Genomic DNA, 18,968 nt, shown 5'->3' on the forward strand with positions numbered 1-18,968 from the left:
CCCTCGGCCCGCGGGGTTCCAAGGGCGGTTGGGCAGCCACGGCCACGGTCATTCGGCCACTCGGAGCGGCGGGGCGCACGGGGTTGGCAGAGCCGCCTCTAGGATTTGGGCCGAGAACTGAAGAGAAGTTTTCTGAGGCGGGTCGGGCGAGAAGAGGGAAGTGGGAGCCGGGTCCGGGAAGGGAATCTGACTTGGGGGCCCCGCGAGGTGCGGGCGCCTGCGGGGAAAGGGGAGGCTCCGAGCTCCCGGGGGTCACCTGGAGTCGGGGGGCGCGGCGCATCCACTTAGGGCGCCCCGTGGGTCCGGAGGTGTCCTCGGGAGCCCCTGGCCTTGGCCTCGCGCCCAGCCACTGTCGGGCGTCGCCCCAGGAAAAATGGGGACCGAGGTGGGCCCCGACCCCGCGGCCCGCCCTCTCGGGCACACGGAGGGGGCGCTGCGGACCGTCGGGGAGCTGCAGCCGCGGGCGCCCGGTGCTCGGTTTGTAGGCAGTGTAATTAGCTGATTGTACTGTGCTGCTTACAATCACTAACTCCACTGCCATCAAAACAAGACACAGCGTCACCCCCGCGCGGCCGGGAGGACACGCCGCTCCGGCGCCCGCAGCCTCGGAGCGGAGAAGCCGGCGCTTGACTCCGCGAGCTCCTTGTCAAAGTGCCAGTAAACCCTCGGAAACTTGCCGTAGGTAGAGTTAAATCGTTAGCTATCTCAAGGAGCAAAAGTTGGAACAATCTCATGCCAGGAAAGCGAAATCCCTGAAGTTCAGTGGCATTAAGATAAAGACATGTCAAGTGCTTGCAGGAAATCCCCTTGTAACGGTTAATTCTGTATGCTGCGATTCACTTTGCCTATTTTTTCATTATTTAGTGGCGTGTTCACCAAGCCAGCAACTAAAGCGAGCTACAACTTAACCGATGATTGGCCTGTCACCACGTGAGGGGGCACCAGCTTGAGACTGCAGTTTTCTGTTGAGTCTAGTTACTAGGCAGTGTAGTTAGCTGATTGCTAATAGTACCAATCACTAACCACACGGCCAGGTAAAAAGATTTGGGAATCCATCCAGATGAGCTGCCTGTGTATCATCAATGTGTGTAGGGGAGAGGGCTATTGGATATTGGGAAAAACTGATGTCACCCATTGCCTGTTTATCAAGTTCTCAGCCAACAGAAACATGAACATTTTAGAGACCATAGGCCCTGTAATATGTATGTATGTATCAGGAAAAGATGGGTTTATCTTTCAATATTCCTTCAGGCTTTTAACAAAAAAATAGGTATATTGGAGAGTAAGTATTTTTCCTTAGCTAATTGATCTATGTTATGTGTACTTGTTATCAACTTCTGAACTGTGAACTATATTGTTAGTAATATTTTGAAAGAATAAAGTGCCATACAAACATAGATTGTACTTACCACCCTGTGTCCATTCCTATCCTAAATTAGCTTCATGCTGTCCATCTCAGTTCAGTTCCTGCCAACCATAATTACAACTTTTCTGTTGCTGAAATGGTTAAATTGTTACTACCGTGTTTCCCTGAAAATAAGACACTGTCTTATATTTATTTTTGCTCAAGAGACACACTAGAGCTTATTTTCAGGGGATGTCTTACCCTCCATGCTGAAATGATGGGCGTGGCTATGCAGATACGCTGCATAGCCACGCCCATCATTAGGTCTTATTATAGGGGTAGGGCTTATATTTAACAAATGAATAGAAATCCTGCTAGGGCTTATTTTTTGGTTAAGTCTTATTTTGGGGGAAACACAGTACATTAACTAAATCTCCCAGGAAAGCTTAATACACTTAATATAAGAATAACACACACTTAATATTATAAGAATCCATTAGCAAAATTTTTCATAATTTATTTTTCACAAAGGGACCTGATTGTCTCATTATAGATACATCCCTTCTTTTAGTAGTAATCATTTATAACTATTGCACTCTGGGCAGCTTTTAATCGAAATGATTTTTAAATACAGTTACAATTTAAATCTAGCTTGTTTCCTAGGATTTGTCGTAAAGGATTGGGGCGGTGTGAGGGGGACATCACTAAAACTATTTATTAGGTACCCACTGGCCCAGTTCAGGCCACTCACTCTCCCGGGCTGGGGTAGGTTTTCTATCTCAGGTCTCTGTACTTTAAAGCGGATGCTGTGCGTCTTGAGATCAGGTCTGGGAGAGGGGATTGGGACGATGGGACTAAGGAATTTAAAGTTTATTTAGATATCTTCGGGTGGGGGAGACTGACTAGGTAGGGGCTGAAGTACTACCCACTGCCTCTACAGGACAAGACGCAGCCCGTCTGGACTCCAAGGCTCGGACTGGTCCGGAAGCCTGTGATCGCGGCGGAGGCGGGCTTCAGATGACCCACAAGCGCGCACCGGACCCCAACACCTACCGAGGAAACTGAGGGCTTCAGGCGGTGGCTGTGGCTGTTACCGACTTGGCGGTTCTCCAAAGGGCGGGGTTGGGGGAGGGGCGAGGGAGCTGGCAGAAGCGTCCTGGGTTGTCATGGAAACGGGACCCAAGGGAGGTCCTGGCGGCCGAAAGGACTGTCAGGAAATCTGCTCCCCGGGACTACTGGTCTTCGCCGGCTCCTCGGAACAGGACGCCAACTTGGCGAAGCAGTTCTGGATATCGGCGTCGATGTACCCCCCTAATGAATCTCAGCTGGTGCTGCGCCGGGGGAGCAGCCAGCGGCTGCCGGTGGCCCGGCCCTCCAGGTGCAGCGTGCCTGGTAAGTAGCTGTGGCCGCCAGGACCCCCCGGGAGGATGCCTGATCCCCTTTTCAGAAGAAACTGTCCAACCGAACTCTAAAATAAGAATCTCATTTCAAATGTCTGAATGGCATACACAAATATAGAGAGAATATCTGTAGTTCCTGGACCTCCCCAATAGTCCTGTCACCCCAAAAGAATCAGTGGTACATTTGTTACATCTAGAAATACATTTTAAGCGTCTTACAACTATGGTATCCATTTGGTAAACAGTATAGAATAATCAGAGGAGGTGTTAGGTTTTGGCTGAAAGGATATTAAAGAATAATAATTTATACAACTGAATTCAAACAGTGAAGCCCTAGAGAAAGCTGAGGTCAAAGTTAACAGTAGGAACCAAGTTCTCCGACCCGGAAGCCTTTACTGAGGCCTCGGACGGGAAACTCTCGCCGGGCAGCTTTTGTAGGTACACAAAATTCAAATGCCTTTAATGTTGTACTATTTCCAATCAGTTCTTTACTTTCCTTTCATATTTTTTAGACAAAAGTCACTCCCAGTCTTTTCAACTCGAGAATGACAGTAAGTACCGAGTTTTATGCCTTTCTTCATCCTGACTCCTAGGTTATTCAAAAAATAGGTAGTAAATATGGGGGTACAACTTCACACGTTGGCATAACTTTCTGAATTGCATACCTAAGACCTTGCTTCAGGGACCATCCTATTTATCCAGAATAAAATGCCTAAATTCCTATAAGAGGTTAAATAGGAAGATGGAAATTGGAATCTCTGCTATGTTCCCTTTAGAGACCTGTTCTTATCCCTGGACTCAGGCTTCGGCATCTAAAGAGAGCAGAGGTTTCCTGCAGCCATACCTAATTAATTCAGTCTCCATTATTTTTGAATCTGGTTTATAAAGTTTCACGCCACAGCATGTATATTTGTCTTTACCTCCCTACCCTATGTATTACCTTTTAACCCTTATCCTATTTTACACCAATGTTGTTGTAAAATCATGACAAATTATTTCAGATGGAATTTGACTTTATTCCCTTTAGACCTCGCTATGGAAGCCCTAAAGATTCAGGAATCTAAGGAGAAAGCAAAGTATCTTCAAAAGGTAGGCCACTGTTTCAGAAGGTGCTCTGATTCTCATGACATTTCCAAGTAATCCTGATTTTTTGTAACACATGTATATAAAAATCTGCTATTTCTAGTGTGTCAGCGTGAGCAAATTAGAAAAACCTCTTAAGACTTTAATTGAAGATTAAGGAATAAATTTTGACTATTCTCAATCTCAGCAAAAGCCCAAAGAGGTATAGGAACAACAACAACAAAAAAAAAAAAATAGAGAAATAGAGAAAAGCAGATTCACACATTTTTCCATACAGTAAGGCCTCAAACCATATATGGTGTTCTAAGAACAGAAATATTGTAAGAACAGAAAAAAATAAACAATTGATTGTCTTGGTAGGTCAAAATTAAGTGATCAGATGAATGAGTCAGTCATCTAGACCCACTCTGACTAAAGGCTAAAATCAAACACAATAATGTGGCCAAACCAACTGAACAGACATCTCTTTTTGGCAACGTCCATGGTTTGCTTATGATGAGAGTGGCACAGCCTTTAACTCAGCAATTAATACAGTGATTTATGGAGACAATTTGTTTGGCTAATGGATAAATTCTATTCCTATAACTGTTCCTATACCATAAAAGCAAAGATAAAGGATTCATTTTGGCCTAATGTCTTTAATCATTAGACATGTTGGCAAACTCTGAAAGGCTTATCAGGAATTCTACATAAATTACAGAACATTGTGGCCTGTAGGTGATTCCTTCAAACAAATTAGGTGATCAGAAATAATTACTCACCCTTTCCTTCTTCTCAAAAAAAAAAAAAGAAAGAAAAGAAAGAATTATGGATATTATGTACCATATTTTTATGCATGGACTTTATAGGGGGGAATTAAAAATCATTGCAGGGAATTAAAAATCATTGTAAGTCAACTTCATTGGTACTTTTGTTGTTTAATTTTCCTTTTATTTCATTTTAAGAAGGGATTAAAAATAAAAGTTAGGCTAAAAGCAAACTAATATCAATTTTTATCAGCTTTTATAAAACAGACAATAATGGATTGTTAAACTAATAATTTTGCAATTAGTTTCCTTGCCTTGGGTCCTTCCATTAGTTTATTAATTGCTCAATTAATTCCAGACATGTATTAAGAACCTGCTGTGTGAAAATACTATACTAGATGCTGGGGATACAAAGATAAAATGTGGTCTCTGATCTCAAGGAGTTGACAATCTGGAGGAAGAAATAGCCAATTAAGGTCAACAGTTATACTACAGAGGTCAAGCCTAGTAGCCCATGCCTGTAATCCTAGCACTCTGGGACACTAAGGTGGGAGGATTGCTTGAGGCTAGGAGTTTGAGACCAACCAGAGCAAGATTGAGACCTCATCTCTCCAAAAAAAGAAGTTAGGTTTACAAGTATGCACTTGGGAGGCCTACGCAGGTGGATTGCCTAAGCTAACGAGTTCAAGACCAGCCCAAGTCAGAGCAAGAACCCATCTCTAAAAAAATAGCCAGGTGTCGTGGCAGGTTCCTATAGTCCTAGCTACTTGGGAGAATGAGGCAAGAGGATCACTTGAGCCCAAGAGTTTGAGGTGCTGTGAGCTAAGACACCATGGTACTCTAACAAGGGTGACCAAGTGAGACTGTCTCAAAACAAACCAAACAAACAAAAACAAAACTAGAAAAGTTAGCCATAGTGGCACATGCCTATAGTCCCAGCTTCTTGAGAGGCTAAGGCAGGAGGATCACCTAAGCCCAAGAGTTTGAGGTTGCAACAGGCTATAATGTGGCCACTGCACTCCAGTCTGGGTGACAGAATGAGATCCTGTCTTCAAACAAATAATAATTCTTATTATAATTAGGGTATATTATTATGACTGATGTATAATGCTATGAGAACACACTGAAGGACATCAAAATCAAGACACTTCCCCAAGGTGTCAAGTTTTGATGGATGGAGTTTTTCAGGCAGAGACTATGCAAAGCAGTCCCTCCTGTGCACAAGTCGTCTTCTTAAAATCCAAATATAGGGTGTTCAGCACACCCCCTGGGTGAAGGGCTCTTCTACCACTTGAACTTTAACCTTGGAAGTGAGAACAATGTAACCTAAAAATTTGTACCCTCATGTTAATCTGAAATTTAAAAATCCAAATATGCTCGTGCTGCTCTCCTACTTTTGTTTTCTTCTCCTCCCGTGGCTGCCTGTTTTCTGCAAGATCTGCTGAAACTCAGCACGTTCAAATTCCTTTCCAGCTGACCATAACCTGACTTCTGCCACTCTCCTCCTTCCGCTGTGCTCCCCATCACTTGGTGGCCAAGAAAATATATGCCACCAAAACAATGACTTCAACATGCACAGTATCAGCCAAATAGTACCTTAAGCCACGTGGGTCCTGCAATGCTGTATGGTGGATAATGCTATTTGTTTTTTGATTTTTTGAGACAGAGTCTCACTCTTTTGCCCCAGGATAGAACCTCAAACTCCTGGGCTCAAGTGATCCTCTTGCTTCAACCTCCCCTGTAGCTGGGACTACAGGAGCCCAAAACACACCCAGCCAGTTTTTCTATTTTTAGTAGAGATGAGGTCTCAATCTTGCTCGGGCTGGTCTGGAACTCCTGAGCTCAAGCAGTCCACCTACCTCGGCCTCCCAGAGTGCTGGGATTACAGGCATGAGGCCACCATGCCCGGCCAATGATGCTGTTTGTTGAGAGTAGAAGATAAGGGGCTCAACGAAACAGTGAGCTTGTAGGAAAGAAAATGTTACTGAAATGGCGCCTTCAGAATGTATAGGAAAACTTGTTACTGTACAGCACAGTTCTATTCAAACAATGCCAAGGTGCCCAGGGGCAACCGAGAGAATCCTGCAATAATTGAATGTTGTCATATCCTAACATATTACAATGCAGTATTCATAACAACCAACTTACTGAGTGCCTATTATGTAGGAAACACTAAGCTGAACTCATATTCTCCTTCAAATAGCCCATGATGATTACCACTTTACTAAACTCAGACTAAATGATTTTCCAAAGTTCCCACAACTCGTATGGGGCAGAGCCTTGATATCCAGACTCAAAGCCCAGTACCCTAACTCCAAAGCCATAAAACTAACTCCCTAAGAGACTTGTTGCCTTGTAATGATTGCTGACCAGAACATTGTTCAGAAATGTTGCCACATATTCTAAAAGTCAAAACTAGGATATCAATACGATTATGACATACATTTAGTCCAGCCCTGGGACCATCAGCTGTTTCCTCAACCAGCTAACATCCTCTTCCCATTCACCTTCAAGGCTAGCTCAAGTGCCAGCTTCTGCGAAGCCTTCCCAGAGGTTACAGAGACAAACAGAATGAATAGCTCCCTTCCCGGTGTTCTCATGTGGGTCCCCATCCTCTCTTATTGCAATTTTTATAGTCTCTGATCTGTATTGTTGGCAACTGTGCATGTTTCTGGCTAGATGACAGCTCCCATAGTATAGTGGACTTTGGAGACAAGATGGATTTGGAAGCCTAACTCTGCCACTTCCTATTTATGGGGCTTTGAGCAGCCTGTTTAACCCCTGTGATGTTAGCTCCCTCATACAGAAAAGGAGAAATGACACACACACAAAATCCATCTCACAGCGTTGACATAAAGTACGTATCGTGCCTGGTCCAGTTCACATAGTTTACCCTCCACAAATGCCCCCTGTGAGACCAGAGGTCATGTCTTATTTGCTTAACCCGGTGCCTTTCTGGTTATTTAAACTCAGTAAATATTTGTTGATTGAATAACTGAATGCATTATGGAAGTAATGAGTGAATGGGATGCTCTACGTAGCCGTATTTCAATTTTGTTTGGGCTTTTCCATGTAGATTCATTTAACAAACTTTTCTAGGCAGGTAATTTTTGCAAGAATACTCCCCAAATCTGACCTGTTAGCCCATCCCCTCTCTTCTCAGTTTGGCTTTTAGCGAATGGCTCTGGCTATAATTGGAGGAAATGGGACTCCATGTAACTTTTGAAACAGAATCTATTTTTGGAGACCACTATTTTTCTAGGTCTATAGGACTCTCTCTGCATTGCCATTCTAGAATTTTTAGCTTAATGGTAGAAAATAAATGAAGAAAGGGGAAGGTAGCCTTTTAACTAGTAAAATATATGCAATAATCTATTTAAGAGAACCTTTTGCATGTCTTATACATATACATTGATAAGTAAATTCGAGGTATAATTTTCATCTTAAAATGAGAAAAATAATTGCCTATAAATCTCTTTAATGTTTATTCATCTACTTCCTCCTTAAAATTAATGAAAATCTAAAACTTTATCTTCTATCTTTCCCAAAAGTGTCTTTATTGCCCTCTCTCCTCAACGAATATTGATTTTTTCAGTTGTTAAAGTCCCTTAAAACTTTATTCTCCCTGTTAGAATACTTTCTAGGTATACATTATAATAAATGCTTTTGGTTAGTGGACAAAATGCTATTAATCACAACTACTACTTCTGTGATGGATATCTATGGCAGGAAATCAAAACCAGTTGAGTCTGTAAGATTAGACGGCTTACTATGTCCATAAAGGAAATCTTACAGCACTATGCTGGACCATTATTCTTCCTGTGAGAGTTCTAACGGAGTCTGCAGACATTATAATAAATGAATAGTCAGCTAATTCTTTGCAATCATAAAACTAATTTCCTTTTTAGTTTTGCCACCTTTAAGAAAGCTCTTTAGCTGACTATCTCCTTACCAAAAGAATTATAAATAATTCATTTGCTGGGAAAAAGAAAAAGAAGTCAGAGGGGTAGTTTTGTTGTTGTTGTTTTTTTTTTTTTAAAGAAATGGGATCTTGGTATGTTGCCTAGGCCCACTTGAACTCCTAGTCTCAAGTGATCCTCCTGCCTTAGCCTCCTGAGTAGCTAGGACTATAGGCAGTGCCACCGCCCCCAGCTAGAGCTATACTTTAAGGCAATCATATACATGGCATACTACATATTTGGAAATGTCCATCTGGAATTAGTTTTTGTTTTTGTTTTTGTTTTTTCCTGCAGTTTTGGCCAGGGCCAGGCTTAAACCCACCACCCCCAGTATATGGGGCCAGCACCCTACTCCTTGAGCCACAGGCACTGCCCTGGAATTAAAGTTTTAATGAGAATGATTATAAACCAAAAGTTTTTCCAAGAAAATATATAATCTGTAGAACAACATCTTAGCTATATTCTTTGTTGGGAATGGGGTTTTAAAGTGTTCTATTATACTTCTTATAAACAAAACTAACCATAGTATAAATCTTCCTCAAAAGTTTGTTATGATGGCACTTGAACCAGGAGCAAGTCCTGCTCTAAAGAGGCTATTACAGTCATCCCACTTATCTGTGGTTTCACTTTTCAAGATGTCAGTTACCTGAGGTCAACCATGGTCCAAGAATACTAAATGGAAAATTTCAGAAGCAAACAATTGGTCAGTTTTAAATTGCACGCCACTCTGAGCAGCGAGATGAAGTCTCTGGCCATCCCACTTTGTCCTGCCGGGGTAGTGAATCATCCCTTTGTCCCCATAGCCACTGTTAGTCACTGAGTAGCCAAGAGAGAGACCACAGTCACATAATTTTTTATCATAGTGTTATAATTATTCTATTATTTGTTATTGTTGTTAATCTCTTACTGTACCTCATTTAGAAATTAAACTTGATTATAGGTATGTATTACAGAAAAAAACACAGGGTTCAGTAGTATTTGTGGTTCAGGCATCCACGGGGGTTCTTGGAGCCCTGGATGAAGAGGAAATACTATGTTCTTAGAAGAAGAATTTTAGAAGCTTCACAAAGGTGTATTTTTAGACACTAAATCATGAGAGTGGGAAACTTTTTAACATTGTTAGCCGTTATCCTACACTTTCAATGTAGAGAAAGGGATAGTCTGAATCACGCTAAGTCAGCTTCAGAGAGCCAAAGCAGAGATGTAGGGGATTTCCTCTGTCATTGCCACGGAGCTCAGAGAAAAGCAAACCCTCTTTTGTGTCAAAATGATAGGGCTTGACTTCCTAGACAAACTTAAATTTTCCCAGTAACAGAATTACCCAGCTTTTAGATAGGGCTTGTTGTTTGTGGGTTGGTTAGTTTTTTGTTTTTTGTTTAGTTTTGTTTCGTTTGAGTCAGAGTCTTCCTCTGTCTCCCAAGCTAGAGTGCAGGGGCATCATCATAGCTCACTGCAACCTTAATTTCTAGGCTCCAGGCATCCTCCTGCCTCAGCTTCCCAAGCAGCTGGGACTATAGGCACATGCCATCATGCCTGGCTTATTTTTCTATCGTTTTGTAGAGACTGGGTCTTGCTCTTGCTCAGACTAGTCTCACTTCCCAAGTCCCAGCTTCCCAAGTAGCTGGGACAACAGGCACATGCCATCATGCCTGGCTTATTGTTCTAGTGTTTTGTAGAGACTGGGTCTTGCTCTTGCTCAGGCTAGTCTCAAACTCCCGGCAATAAGCGATCTTCCCACCTCAGCCTTCCGAAGTGCTAGGATTACAGACGGGAGCCACTGTGCCCAGCCCTGGCTTTCAGTTTTACTATCACACTCTAACGTAGTACGTAGACCCTCCATAGCTGACCACTTCCCTACACTGACCACCTCTTTGAGCTGACCCATTTCTCATAGGCTGGACATGCACTTATCAGAACAATAGGACTAGTTCCTTATGTTGACCACCTCCAAATGATGACCAGTTGGTTACAGCCCCTCGGGTGGTCAACTTAACAGAGGTTCTATTGAATTTACAAAACTTCAGGGTGGCTCCTGTGGGTCAGTGAGTAGGGTGCCGGCCCCACATACTGAGGGTGGCAGGTTCGAACCTGGCCCCAGCCAAACTGCAGCAAAAAAACGAAGAAAAAAAGAAAAAGAATTTACAAAATTTCTTTTTCTTCATGAAACAAATACCAATAGGAAATGATGGATTTTCCCTTCAACAAAAGATACTCTATTACTCATATTTAAATTCTTTGTTCCTGAATTTATCAAAGCATTCAAGTGGAAGAGTCATAAAACCAGACTGTGTTTATAGTAACAAGAAAATAGTTTGGTAGCAAGTGCTAATTCTAAAGACCATCTAATAAATATGGTTTATTCTTTCGTATCATCTGTAGTACCACTTTGTTTTTAAAAAGTGTTCAATTTTCAGGAACATTTTTAATTGATAGGTGAGTTTGCCCATAAATCTTCTTTAGTGAAATCCCCAGTCCATGGAAACATACGAGAGAGGCATGAGCAACAAGATCAAATACCAAAGGCATTTGCCCCATACAGACCCAGCCCCAGAGTTAAACAGGACTGTGTCTCAAAGGCATCTCTGCCTCTTTTTTCCAAAGATCTATATACACTTTACCTTCTATACACGTCACCTTAAGACAAAATAAAAACATTTTAAGCCATCAGATACTATTGGGCGTGGATCTACACATGTTATCTACTTATAAAACGTAACTAAATAAAACTAGTAGTCATGAAATGAAGCAAAAATGATCATGTGCTTTTTAAAATAAATGCAGAACTCTCAGTTTGGTTCAAGTTACAGGAAGCCTTACTTTTCAAGTTAGTTAAGCACCTTCCAAGCAGTAAGGCAAATCATTTATTGAAGAACTGGATTTAGTCTGTGGATCAGGTAACTCAGAGAATCATCATGACACGCCTAAATTAAAACCATAATCTACGTTTATCCTTTGCCTCTAGTACAGGCAAAATGAACAGGTCCTTACCCCGATTATGTTAGAGCTAGATCATAAGGCTAAATGATTTATGTATCTCTATTTATTTCATCACTGTATCATTTTCTGTGATAAGTATTTGATACCGTATTTATATATTGGGTACAGTCGTTTGCCCACTGGAATTTTACAGTTCCCAAACCACTGTGTTGGTAATACAGTAGACTCTCATTCATCATGGATTCCTGATTTCCAAATTTGCCTACTAGCCTCAATTTATTCGTAGCACCCAAATCAGTACTTGAGGCACTTCTGTGGTCCTTTTTACTACAAAGTGGTAAAAAAAATTGAGGTGCTCAGCCCACACAACCCCAGCTGAGATCAAACAAAGTAATGTTCTGCCTCCCTTTTTAAGTTCTCATACTATAAATAAGTGTCTTGCTGCTATTTAGTGCCATGTTTTTCTTTCTTTGTGTGTGTGTGTGTGTGTGTGTGTGTGATTTTTCTGTTTAAAATGCTTCCGTATGTTGAAGCATACTGCCTGCTGTACCTAAATGCAAGAAATATTCACTATCTGCACTAGATAAGCTTCTTCTAGGTCATGAGTTCAATACTGAGAAATCAACAGCATTTTTAAATAAGGTTTTTTTAAACAAAACCACACAGAAACAAGGTTATACATTGTTCCATTAATGAAATATTATGAGCAGAGGCTGAGGCTAACAGGAACCTAGGAGCAAGGGTTTAATAATCACGACCTCCGTGTTGGCTCTAACTTGATCTAGAGTATAAGCACAATAAAAAAATGAGAATTGACTGTACTCCTAAAATTAGTGGAATCACAGTTTAATATACAAAGTCTTTCCCTATCTGCCTCCAGCCACACCTCCCCAGGGTCAGCTACCACCATCCCCCTATAAATCCAATTCATACTTTAGCCATTTTGAACCACTTGTTGTTCCAAGAACCATCAAAGTGTTTCATTGCGTGGCACTGAATCAAAGTTTCTGCCTGGAAATGCCTTTCTCCCATTCCTTCCTTTAGTTCACACCTACTTGTACTTGAGAGCAGGTCACTGGGGTCACATTCAAGTCTTTTCTCACCCTCACTTGTTCCCCACTCTGACATATGTGCCCCTGTCTTTATTCCCATAGGACCCTGTGCTCCAGGACATTGTCCCTGAAATAAAGTTTTGTGTTGTAGGTGATGTATTTCTCCTGCAGGTTCTAAGTTCCTTAAGGAGAAGGACCAGGGCTTTTTGACTTTATAAACCACAGGGCCTGCATGATAGTCTAGTTCATTGAGCTGGATGTCACATGAGGTACTCATTTCATAGGAGGGCAGGCCAGAATAGTGTTACCCAAGACCCACCGGCCTCACAGGATCACAGACATGTCGTGAGGTGAGTAAGAGGATGCGGGAGGAACAGACACAAGTGGGACACGGTAGTGTGCAGGTCACAGAAGAAAGTCCCCATAGATGAACAGAGCAGTGTAGGTATGTTCTCTGGAAGAAGTGATCCCAGAAAAACATTGACAGATGTCTACAAACAGGGTGCCGAGGTTAACAGCATTTAAGATAAACCTTGCCATGGGAATTGGACTGTAGGGCCAGGAGTAGAGAATAACACCGGACCAGAGCATCTGGAATGCCGGACAAGGGATTGAAATCGGAATTGGACACAGGAGACACGATGACATTCCATACAGTAGAACATCAGTGCAAAAGAGAGGCTTATCCAGAAAAATTACAAAGTGATGAAAGCAAAATCCCAGAGGCATATACACTTTCCCCAAATCCAAGCACATTGTTAAACATTTGAGCCATTCCTGACTGCCAGCCCCAGAAAACTAGTTTAGAACCATCAATCTATGAGATGAGTACATTGACCTAACTACGATTATTTTTACTTTTTTGGCTATTATTGATAGAAACTCTGTTAAATAACTTTTTAAGGAAAATGTGGATATTTTCATTGAAAAGAAATTTAATAACTTATTAGAAAAAACTTAGAAGTTCATTAGGATAGACTCTAAACTTTGAAAGTTTTAATATAAGGATAAATTTTTAGAGGACTGAATAACTAAAAACAGAAGAAAAAAAGTTTTTAACCTTGGTTACAATGTTTTCTGAACTATCTTTGGATTATCTGAGGTTTCTAACCATAAAGATTGTCAACAGATGAAACAGACCCCTGTGTAGGTTATAGGCATGGGTCTGTATGTACTAGATTGGATTGGACATTGTCTAGGTTTCACTCAGGACACATGAGGCCCTGCACTGCTGGGGCCAAGCAAACCTCATAGAATGTTGGTCAGAAGCAACTCTGTAGGCTTAAAAAGAGATCTTAGACAAGTTAATGGTCAAAGCTGAAAAGTCAATGTCAAGCTCAAGCCAGAAGGTCCAAGCAAGTCCTTCAATAGTAAGATGAATCATAGGCTGAAAGTTAGGAGAATTTGCTTTGGATGAATTGTGCAACAGTCATTCAACAAATACTATTGAGCACGACTATGTGCCTGGCACTGTGCTCAATAATAATATTAATAAACAACAACAAAAAATACATTTTAAAGATAAAAATGGCTGGGTGCAGTGGCTCACACCTATAATCCTGGCACTCTGGAAGGCTGATGGGGGAAGATTGCTTGACATGAGGAGCTCAAGACCAGCCTGAGCAAGAACAAGGCTCCATCTCTACTAAAATTAGAAAAACTAGCCAGGTGTTGTGGCAGGTACCTATAATCCCAGCTACTCAGGAGGCTGAGGCAGGAGGATCACTTGAACCCAGCAGTTTGAGGTTTCTGGGTGGAGGCTGATGCCACAGCACTCCAACCTGGGCAACACAGTGAGACTCTGTCTAAATAAATAAAAACTCTGCACTTAGATGAAACTTAACAGTGTATAATCAGGGAGAGAAATATTCATGAAAGAATTACAGGTGATCTTAGGAGAACATTTAATAGGGTAGTAGTCTTCCAACCAAGAGAATCAGGGAGGATTTCTGTAAAGACAGACTAGGCTGGATTTGGAGGAAGAGAGGCATTAACTAGGCTGGAAGGAGGGAGTGGGGAGCATCGGGAGAGCATCCAAGCAGCAGAACAGCTGGTGCAAAGCCCTGTGCTGGGAAGAGGCGCAGCGCCCTGCAGAAGCCAAAGGGCCAGTGGGGCTGAGGACAATTAGGCCACAGTAAGAACGATGAGACGCCACTGAGAGGTTTGAAATTTGGGCATTATGATATCAGATTTGCTGGAAGAAGATCAAGAAACTATAATATGGAAAATAGATTGGGAGCCTAGAGCAAAGTGGGAAAATGAGACTGGAAGCCATTGCAAAACTTCCATGTGGAGCTGACGTGACGTGGACGCAGATGGCGTGGGTGGGGTGGGAAAGGCTACATAGATTTGAGAGATATGCAGGAAGTAAAACCCTCAGGTTGTATACTGGGTAGGGAAGGTGGGGCACAGCAGAGGATGTGTTTTCTGGCTGGCGTAACAGGAGGGACGGTGTCATTCTCTGCAACAAGGAGCCTTATGTGAAGGCCAGGCTTGAGGGTTCTAGGGGAAAGGAGAGGTTAAAAGGTTAGTTTAGACTTACCCAGTTAGAAGCAGATAGAGCTGTCAAATAGGGTGGGGAATATATGAGAAACTCAAAGAACGGACCAGAGATGCAGTTTCAGGCTCATCTATATGGGGAATCCCCCACCCTCCCTTTGAGGCCGTATGGGCAGGACAGGAAAGACATAACTGAAAGATGAGGTCAGTCCCATTTACCCATTCATCATGTCTGTGTAACCATCACCATGATGAAAATCTTAAAGACTCAGTAGTCTGCTGTTGGCTAAGGGTAAGCTTTAATAATTAAGTGGACTGAATCGTCAATAGCATATAATTCAATCACACAAAGAGAGGTATCCTTTATATATATACTTTATTGAATTTTAAAATGTAGTACGCATTATTTATGCTCATATTTTTCTCAACATTGAAATTCAAATCTTATTGCCTTTTAAAGCAACTTTGAAGCAGGGTTTGTTTGTTTGTTTTTAACTAACTTACACTTTCGGCCTGCACACATTTTTACGTGTGTTTTAAAACTAGAGCTATGCTCTTCAAAAGCAATTGTTATTCAGTTTCCATTAACATAAACATAGTAGAAAATAAGCAATTTTTTCTTCCTCATAACAGACAAATTCACATTTGTCTGCATTTGAGAAAAATGGTATTGACATCCTCTTATGTAATGGCTGGCCTGTTTTCCTCATTTTAGTAAGCTGTTATTTTTTAAATTAAAATTCTGTATGTCAGAGCTAGGAATTGAGCCAGGACCAAGCAATTTCCAGGAGGCATGGAAAGGTGCTTAGGTCTGCGTCATTTTCCTACAAGTCAGCATTCTTCCTTTCTCTGATTAATAATCCTATAACGTCTTCCATCCACTCCCATAGATTACTGCAGTTAGACCTACGTTTTAAAATCAGATTAGCCCTGGAGAAAGCCTTTTCACTGATTATTCAGCCTGTCTTTTAAACTGCATAGTAGATCATCTGAGGTCCAACAGGTCTATATCTCATTATTATTGTGATATAAATTTACTATGTGGCAGTTATAGAATCTATTAATACATAGAGATTTTAGCTCTTAGGCACAGGGGCTGGTAATAAGTTCACAGTTGAAGCATTCCGTTACCAAAATCAACAGTCAAGCACTGCATACAGCCTTTTAAAATCAAGCCTAAGTGTGAGATTTTTAGTGGTAAATACTTTTACTTTAAGCCAATCATAATTCTCACCTTCCTCAAGATTGCAGTAGTAACATCGACACAGAACAGAACCTACTGAGGATTAAGATCGGGGTAGAAAAAGAATTGAAATTCTTTTTTTTTTTTTCTTTTTTTTTGGGACAGAGCATCAAGCTGTCACCCTGGGTAGAGTGCTGTGGCATCACAGCTCACAGCAACCTCCAACTCCTGGGCTCAAGCGAGTCTCTTGCCTCAGCCTCCCAAGTAGCTGGGACCACAGGCGCCCACCACAATGCCCAGCTATTTTTTGGTTGCAGTCGTCAGTGTTGTTTGGAGGGCCTGGGCTGGATTCGAACCTGCCACCTTAGGTGTATGTGGCTGGTGCCTCAGCCACTTGAGCCACAGGTGCCAAGCCAAGAATTGAAATTCTGTAGTAATTCTATAGCACAGGTAACTCCTGATCATTGGTAAGGAAAGAACAATTAAATTCTGGAGCCTCAAAAAAATAAAAATCAGATAATGTTCTTAAGCTATAGAACCTTGTTTGGTTCTGCATAGGTGATATTCTAAATTTGGAATGCAATTCCCATTTTATAGTTAACTTATATATATTATAAGTTATAGTTATTATTAAGTTATTATAAATTATAATATTATAAGTTATATTTGATATTTGATAATCAAATATCCTATCATAAATAATTCATTTACATTAAATAAAAGCTTAGAAAGTTCATCAATTTATAAGTAGCGCTGTAAATTCAACTATCTACCCTGTACCCACTTTCTGCAAAGGGCTATGTAACACCATCAAACAAGTAAATTCACTTTGATCAAGGCTGCCCCAAGCTGGGTTAGTTCCCCCGCCCTGTCTTCTCATAGCACAGATTTTCTCCTAGAATATAAACTTTTCTGTGAGAACACAAAATGTATTTGTCATCTTCGCCATGGTTATTCCTAATCAATTCTTCATTTTCAGAAGAAAGATTAAATGAAGAAACTATTGTGTCACTGTGGGGGGGGGGGGCGTGTCCCAAACCCTCTGGTGTTTGAAGAGGGCGGACAGTCAAACAAGGTGAAATGAGGGATGATCCTTGGCTCTGGCAGCTACTGGTTAGTTACGTGACCCCAAGAACAGTTAACTTGACCTTTCTGTGTGGGCAAGTTCCTTCTGCAAAGGAGGTCATAATAACAGTGCCTACTGAGATAACTTGTGAGGAACTTGCCCAAGATCTGACACCAGTAGTTACTCAATCAACATGATTTTTTAATCTTTTGTGCTTTCCCTCTGTCTTTTTTCTTTTTTTTCCAACCCATGATTGAAAAATAAAATTTTAGTAGGTACGAAATAGGCTTTAGGACTAAAGAGAAATGCTTTTGTTTATTATTTCAATAGATTGAGGGGGTACGAGTGGTTTCTGTTGAATGGATGAATGGTGTAATGCTGAAGCCAGGCCTTTTCTGTCCCCCTCACCAGAATATGGGGCATGTTGATTCTGATAAGTAGATTTTTATTCCTCATCTCCCAGCCTCTCCCCTTGTTAGTTTTCAATGTCCATTATACCACTTTATGACTATATATAGCCCTCCTTAGGAAATGCTTTGACTGGAGTGGTAACCCTCACAGGGTGATGAATAGATCACTAAAGGCACCGTCATGAAATACCCACGCTCTGATTAACAGACACAATCAAGACTGGCTTCCATACTGTTAAAAGGAGACTCTTACAATATTTTCCCTTAATCATATGTGCAAAAGAAAAATGACCACTGAAGATAACATTTTGAAATTTTTAATCACAGAGCAAAAATGTGTAGACAAAGTTAATTAATCCTTTGCAGGTAATCGAAAAACAATGAAATTTATCACAATGCCTCTCTCTATAAGCGTAGATTAAGAGGTGAGCATCACGATGATTCTGGAAGTCTGGAAGTGATGCTCAGCCAGAACTGTATCAAAAAATCAACTGAAAAAGCAATATTTCTACCTATATATATCCTTGGAAACGTAGAAAAAGGCTCTAGTAGACTAAAGCCAAGGCACTGTTAGAAATGGTGAATAGTTCAGGTATTAGAGCCAAGTTAACCCAATTAATTAGCTAACTGGTAACTGAAATTATTTGAGATGATAAAAATGGGCCTCCTCTGTGTAACACCATAGGTCCGGTCAGCTTCTTTAGTCTGTTGATGTGTCTAAGTAGATAGACAGGATTGTGTTTTGTTTCTAGAACCAGTTTAAGTTATTTTTTTCTAGAAAATTGTTCATTTCATCTACAGTTTCAGACTTAATCAGTGTCAAAGTTCTGTAGTGTTTTTGACTGTCTTTTAAATCTCTGCCTTCACACTAGTTATTACCCCCTTTTTATTTATAATCATTTGTGTGGTTTTTTTAAAGACATCATCTATTTTAATAGTATTTTAAAAAAATCAATATTGGACTTTATGGTCTTTGATGACATTTTATTTTCTGTGTTATGCATAGTTTATTTTTAATACTTCTTCCTTCAGTTTGGGGTTCGTTGTTATTTCCTTCTAACTTACTTCCCCTTTCACTTTGTTTCTTAATTTTCCATTTTATTTCTTGTCTGATACAAGAATTTAAAGCTGTAAATATCCCTCAACGTTCTAATTCAGCTATATCTCATAGGCATTATAGTATTTTCATTATTATCCCATTTTAAGAATCTTAAAATGTCTATTCTGATTTCTTTTTTTTTTTTGAGACAGAGCCTCAAGCTGTCCCCCTGGTAGAGTGCCGTGGCAT

General features: G+C 40.9%; 1 protein-coding gene across 2 annotated transcripts in view; it reads left to right on the top strand.

The window, feature by feature from the left end:
* The first annotated feature begins 2,511 nt into the window (after window positions 1-2,511).
* CUNH11orf88 (chromosome unknown C11orf88 homolog) overlaps window positions 2,512-18,968 on the top strand; it is a 27,909-nt gene continuing 11,452 nt past the window's right edge. The window contains exons 1-5 of one of the 2 annotated variants that reach the window (XM_012808158.1): window positions 2,512-2,737; window positions 3,258-3,296; window positions 3,564-3,572; window positions 3,773-3,834; window positions 9,930-9,985. In XM_012808158.1, coding sequence (XP_012663612.1) covers window positions 2,512-2,737; window positions 3,258-3,296; window positions 3,564-3,572; window positions 3,773-3,834; window positions 9,930-9,985 — 392 coding nt within the window. The remainder of the gene's footprint in view (window positions 2,738-3,257; window positions 3,297-3,563; window positions 3,573-3,772; window positions 3,835-9,929; window positions 9,986-18,968) is intronic. The other variant, XM_003794724.1, reaches the window with a different exon arrangement.

The sequence above is a fragment of the Otolemur garnettii genome, unplaced genomic scaffold (genome assembly GCF_000181295.1).
Source record: "Otolemur garnettii isolate 467f Iridium unplaced genomic scaffold, OtoGar3 scaffold00086, whole genome shotgun sequence".
NCBI lineage: Eukaryota > Metazoa > Chordata > Mammalia > Primates > Galagidae > Otolemur > Otolemur garnettii.